This window comes from Pyxicephalus adspersus, chromosome 3, assembly GCF_032062135.1.
Source record: "Pyxicephalus adspersus chromosome 3, UCB_Pads_2.0, whole genome shotgun sequence".
Taxonomy (NCBI): Eukaryota; Metazoa; Chordata; class Amphibia; order Anura; family Pyxicephalidae; genus Pyxicephalus; species Pyxicephalus adspersus.
In genome coordinates, this window is record NC_092860.1 from 10,205,617 (window position 1) to 10,212,319 (window position 6,703).

The window sequence follows — 6,703 nt, forward strand, 5'->3', positions numbered from 1 at the left end:
CAAGGAGAGGGAGGGGGATCAGAAGTAGATAAGGGAAGAGAAAGCAGTAAACCATGGTAGAGGGCTAGGAGCATGTCAGATCATGAAAATAAGGAGGCAAGTGACAAAGAAGGTCAGGGAGAAAAGGTGTGAAGTTAATCCATGAGAAAAGAAGGGGCGAGATACATTATGGAGGGGAAGAAGCGGATCTTTGAGTTTTTTAAAATATATTAAAATTACTAGGTGCCTTAGTCTCAACCAATTTTTACAGCAAACTCATTAGTAAACTTTAATGCTTAAACTCAATAATATCTAGGGCAGCTGCAATTTTTATATTTACTTTGCCTCACCACAGGTAGGAAGCACATCTATGCTGACTACAGAGCATTCTGCTTACTCTACTGCATTTCCACTGCAAGCATGCACACTAGTCTAAAAGCTGTGTTCTATGTCCAGTTCTAATTTATAAAGGAAAAGTCACCTCCACATATGTGGTCATAAAAGGAAGCTCTCTGCACAGTCTGTATGTCTAGGTTCAGCAGAAATTAAAAACACAAAAAATTATGGATTTAGTGAGTACTGTTGAACGAATTGTCAAAAAATGTACAGTCACCTAAAAGTTAGATGTCCTGCAACACCCCAGGACAAAAACAAAAATCAATAACTGTGACGCATGCTTGTAAAGGTTCTGATATGCAGCTTCTGTGCAGCAGCTTGTAGGTCAACATCCTTAAACATAAGTAGGCTACTCCTAAGTGCACACAGAGGAGTAAGGGTGATTTCTTGAACCACTCTTGTCCTACTATGTCTTTCTGTGCATCAAGAGCAGTTTATAAAGCTAAAAAAAGATAATATGCTACATGTTCGGTCTGAGGATCATTCGACACTTTTTTGCTTATGCAATCGTCAAAGGAAACACTTTATTCAAGGTTACAGCAAGTGTCGAAAAGGAGTTTCCTACCATCTTTCCAGAGCTCTGCCACAAATTTGTCAGTGGACTGGTGAAGGAGGGTGGCCACGTTGTCATTCAGAGGGTCCATATTCTTCATGAGCCACTCGTCAGCCTTATAGTCCACCTACAAGGAGAGATTGCAGATTGTAACTGACAATAATAGGCAACCTGCATTTATTCTGCAGATCATCAAAGCCAGGATCCCAGGGCCTGATGGATGTCCAGAAGGCCCAAGCTACAGAGCAAGGGGGATAGCGAATTGGTAAAATCTGGGTGGCACTTCATCGGAGACTATACAGTTTTAAAAGCTTCTTGATGCTCAGTGCAATCCATATTAATGCAAATCAATGTGATGGGGGCGCAAACGTCTCTTCCATGCCCAGGGCCCTATCATACCCTGAGTAGTCAGTTCTGAAAGGGTCCCTTGGCCACCAATGAGAAGATTGAAAAGGAACTGGCTAATGTACAGGTGAACCACAGATCTTATACTGTACGTATAAAGACTAATTGCAACCAAGTATTTAGACATTATCCACATACCCTGCCGGCGTAATGGATGATGCAGAAATCGGCTTTGTCCTTCAGCTGGCGCGGCTTCTGGAATTTGGAGTGGGTGCCTTGTTCCTGCACCAGCTTGTCCACAAATGTCTTGTCTGTGGCTTTGGGGAACCAGCACTCTTCATCAAGTAGAGCCAGGACTCCCGGAGGATTGGCCTGGAGGGAACAAAAACAGCAAACAATGGCTGAAAAAAAAGTTTTATAGTGCTGGTCTGGAAAAAGGTTTATCACAAATTTTCTAGTTAACAGTGAAACACAAAATGTAGCAATAAATGCCTAATGAAAAGCTATTTCTTCATATCTGCTTTTTGTTTCCAAGTGTTCATTACAAAAATAATACATGAATTTTCTTGGAGAATACTATTTGTGGCCTTGTCCCTAATGCCATTTCTGCTTCTAGAAGTGGCTTTCAGCATTGCTTGTTCCTGTGCTGTATGTATAAAACTCTGGTATAGTAATGATATTACTACAAGTTGTCCTGGAGGGGAAGCGGGGCTGTATGATAAATCTTATCTTCTAATAAGGATTTCAAGCAATTATCAGCTAGAAGGGAATACACAAAGGACTGAGCCATTGCAGACAAGTCACTGCCACCTTTCTCCAGCAGATGGAGTCACAGCTCACATATTTAGGTGCCACAAATGCAGCAGGCAGCAGCCATCAGAAGAACTAAAGCACTCATTTCAACCCCCATTCATTCTCAATGGATGGCTGTGGTGGAGACACAAGTATTTCCCCTGAGGAAGTGGTTCATGGTTGTGATGAAGCAGAAACAGCCCCATGACCACACCACTAGTCTGAGCAAAGTTTTAAGGTTTAAGGTTTCCAGAGACAGGTATTGGTTTTGCTACAATATACAAAGATATTTTACACTAATATCTACTTTCAACCTTGTGGCAAGTTTGGGGAAGGCCCTTTTTCTTCATCATGGCAGGTGTTGTGGAGATAAGGAATGGGAAGTATTCTGTGGTCCACCAGTGGGATAACTGGGAAGAGCTAACAATACAGCTTGGGAATTAAGTGTGGCAGAGGTTTTACCTCAAGTTAGGCACTCCCTGACTTGTTACCAGGATTCTTTTTGTGTGCAAAATGTGTGTGCAAAATGTGCATGTATTGCAGAAATGCAAATGTTTTTTTTTCTTAACTTTACAATATATTTTTTCCATGCAGAGTCACAGAAGATACACTCTACATTCTCTCCTAAATTCATAAAGTTCTCTACATTCACAGCACAAATAAATGGACAGGTGTACTTACTGGTCTCTCGATGAGGTCAATACAAGGCTGAAGGTCAAGACCAAAGTCGATAAAGTTCCACTCAATGCCCTCCCGCTGGTACTCCTCTTGCTCCAGAATGAACATGGTGTGGTTGAAGAGTTGCTGCAGCTTCTCATTGGTGTAATTGATGCAGAGCTGTTCAAATGAGTTCAGCTGTGCGAGGAAGAGAAAAGTTAGCAGTGTCATTGAAAAAGACTACAAAATGCATGGAAGAGTAAAAAATTTTTGGGGAGCATCTAGAAATGTTTACTGTGCCTAAGCTGTACCCTGAAAATCCAACTTTTGCTTTGAATACCTCCTGAAAAATGTACTTCCTGTCGTAGGCACTCCTCATCTGTAGCCTCATGTAGCTGTAAATATGCAGTGTGAGATCACTTAGACTGCCAGTCTCACCAGATTAGAGGATGCCAGTAGTGTGCTGCTCGATGTTCTCCTTGCTGGAGAGAAAGCTGTACCTAAAGACCTGAAGTTCAAGGATCTCCCTGCTTATGTTTTATTTATTTAGGAGATTTATACCATTTCTACTTTTCCAAATGCTTCTTGAATATCCCCCACCTGTCAGTGGAAGGGAAGCTCTGACATATAGGGATTAGAGTCTTGCTTCTAACAGGATGGCTGCCATGTTTTAATCACTGGATATCCAATGGCTTTTAAAATAAACAAACTGAGAGGGAACACAAATGTCTCCAACCCACCTCGAAGATCTCGAATCCGGCGATGTCCAGGATCCCGATGAAGGAGGCTCCTTGGCGTTTGGTGCGGTCGAGAGCTTTGTTAATTCGGTGGACCAGCCAGCGGAATAGGCGCTCGTACGTTGCTTTGGCTAGTGCTTCCACGGCAAAATCGGCCTGGAAAAAGAGGCAGCAGGATCAGCTAATGAACTCTAATAAGCTTCAGCAAAACCAAAAACTATTAAAAATAATTTTGTAATAAAATTACAAAAAAGGGACCACTGTGTGTTGGCTCAATGCCAGTTGCTCACCTGTTCCTTTGTTTGTGCCTTCTGCACATAGTCTCTGCCCACTTTGATGCGCGGGCTCAGGATGGCTCGGGTGAACTCCATAACATTCAAACCCAGCAGGTGGCAGAGTTTCTGTGCGGCTGAAATGACAACGGAAGATAAGATGAGGCCTTCGCACCTGGCTCATGTCATAGGCGCAGCTCACCTCCTGCTAACCCCTGCTGTCTGAGAGCGGGAGGCCGACAGCCAAATCACTAACATCTGCTACATATCAGCCCCTCGTTCTGCTTAGTAATGACCGACTAATGCAAGCCTATGTCCGCCACACTGTGCTATATGAAGTACTGCACCTGCCGGTCAGGCAGACAGTCTAAAAATGTTTTAAAGGCAGAACATTTTCCTTCAATCAAATTTTCAGTTCCAATCTGCTAAATATATTCCAGATGCACCTGAAAACACGCACAGTGCTGTTTGCATTAGCACATACCATAACGTACAATAAAGTCGAGCATTTGTTTTAAAAGAGCAGTTCAATGGTATGGTACAGACCTGGGAACTAACTTCACTTAGGGATGGAGGGAGCTCCTCATAATGGTACAGCAGGTGTACAGACGTGGAAATTCGGCACAGGGATGGCGGAGGCCCCAGTTTTGTGGGGACTAGCCCTGTAAACCAAAGCCCTGCAAATTTTTTTCTATTTTACTGTAATGGTTAATAATAATTTTTTCCAAAAATAGACTGAGACACAATGTAAATTAGCAGACTGTAAATCCATATTGGCACTACCCGGATCTATGACTATTCCAGGACCCCCTGCCATTACAAAATTCTTCCACTATTCACTAGAAGAGCGTTTGTGGCATTGAATACATTTTTCCCTTCGCTCTGCTGAGAAGACAGAAACTTAATATCGATTACTTCAGCCTGACGCTATGCATGATTCCCCTTAGACCGCCGTCTTTCCACGCATTTGACACAGTGTGAAGACATGCCTCGCAATGGTCTGGTAGTGCCGGCTCTTTTCCACCAAGACGCTTCCTTCTTTGCGGTCACGGATTTTACGCTCATTCTTTTTGAAGGAAGTCAGTGATGTGGAATGAAGTATGGGAAGTGATCCCCTTGGCATTTGAGCACGGCAGTGTGTGATCCATTGAGTAGAGGAATATGGTAACTAAAGGGTCAGTCCATCCAATATTGGGGTTTTGGAGCACTTAGCTATAGACTTATCTCTTGGCTTTGTCCCCCTCTTGCTGCCACCCTAAATCACTGTGCTGCAATTCTACAATGTTCCAGCAACGGAAACTGTGGACAGCATGGCTCAGTGGGTTAGCACTCTGGCCTTTGCAGCGCTAAGTCCCAGGTTTGAATCTCAGCCAGGACACTATCTGCATGGAGTTTGCAAGTTCTCCCTGTGTTTGTGTGGGTTTCTTCTGGGTACTCCAGTTTTCATCCCACATTCCAAAAACATGCAGTTAGGTTAATTGGCTTCCCCCACAGCGAGTGACATGAGTATGGACTTTGTACAGCGCTGCGTAATAAGTTGGCGCTATATAAATACTGTGTAATAATAAAAAGAATAATAACAACCCTCCCCCCTCCTATGGTGTGATGCTTATCCCACCTCTTAGACTAAGATTTTCGGGGCAGGGTCCTCTGCTCCTTCTGTGTCACTGTCTGTAATCTGTCTGTCATTAGCAACCCATAATGTACAGTGCTGTGTAATATGTTGGCGCTACATAAATACCGTTTAATAAAAATAACCCCCTCCATTCCAATTAAGGCCTCAAGTAGTGTAATACAGAGCAGATATTCCTCCCCAGCAACATATATGATGCTGAAAAGTAGCTACACCCCCTGCAACAGGTACACAGCTTGGAATTCGGACAACAGTAGCTTCCGTCCAAAAGATTCTCAGATAGGCAGTCAGCTTTTTGACAAGAAGTTCAAAAAGCTCACAGGCAAATTGTTATTATTTTTTTTTAAATTGGTATTTAATTTTTTTTTTTTTACCCTAGCAGTCACATGACTATCCTGGCTTTGTTCTATGGCACTTCCTCATCACTTCCTCCTTCATTCTTGGACTGCACGTCACAAAGCTCAGTGGTGTTAGCACTTCCAAGAGGCAAATGATGCCAGTATGCCAACATGCCCAAGTTGAGACAGGTGACAAAGCTGTTGGAGTTCCAGGAGTTCTTGGAGCATTGCCAGCCCTTAGCTATAAACGACCTACAGTGCCTAAAACAGTCAGGATCACCAGGTTAAAGTTAAAATATGGGAACAACATAAAAAGAAGGCTTCACTGATTTAATTGAAATTTAATTAAAATGCATGTAATGAAAATAAACTCTCACCATGCTATTTAATAAAACAGCTTTGGTAGGGAAAACCTGTGGGGTAAGGCGGTAATATGAAAATGGTCACTGAAACGCTTGGTTTGCTGGTGCTAAATCAGAGGCTTCAGAACTCAGGGTTACTGAAAAAGGAATTCCTGATTTGAATCCAACCTTCCAGGTTATGGACTTTGGATACACTAAAGCCTTTGGGACACCAGTCCTTTCCAAAAGAAAAGTTCAGCAAGCCATCTACATATTTTTTCAGTCTTGGTTTCTCTTAAGGGTGCATAACTCACAAAAAAACAGAAAAAAAACATAAAAGTAACAAAATAAAACACAGCTTCTTCTGCAATACTTACCTTTATTGTAGTTATGTTCTGTTCAGTAATTCTTATCCACCACAAAATATTCTCGGTGTTCTGGGTTGAATGACAGCCAGTGTAATTCAACCAATTCCTTTCAAGGCAGGCTGTCATGGACCTACCTCAGCCCATGACTGGACGGTGAAGGAGCACAGGACTAGCTTATCTCTCTGGTCTCAGCTCCTATCTGAGGCTCCTTGTGCTGCTTACCACTATCTCAGACTCAAGCTGAGTACACACTTCCAATTTTTATCGTTCAAAATGAACGACGAACGAACGA

The 6,703-nt window shown here is 42.7% G+C and overlaps 1 protein-coding gene across 3 annotated transcripts in view; it reads right to left on the minus strand.

Moving 5' to 3' along the window:
• MYH10 (myosin heavy chain 10) overlaps positions 1 to 6,703 on the minus strand; it is an 82,528-nt gene that overhangs the window by 15,222 nt on the left and 60,603 nt on the right. For all 3 annotated transcript variants that reach the window (XM_072403545.1, XM_072403544.1, XM_072403543.1), the window contains 5 exons: positions 3,750 to 3,868; positions 3,463 to 3,615; positions 2,747 to 2,920; positions 1,472 to 1,645; positions 941 to 1,055 (listed from right to left, as the gene is read on the minus strand). In XM_072403545.1, coding sequence (XP_072259646.1) covers positions 941 to 1,055; positions 1,472 to 1,645; positions 2,747 to 2,920; positions 3,463 to 3,615; positions 3,750 to 3,868 — 735 coding nt within the window. The remainder of the gene's footprint in view (positions 1 to 940; positions 1,056 to 1,471; positions 1,646 to 2,746; positions 2,921 to 3,462; positions 3,616 to 3,749; positions 3,869 to 6,703) is intronic.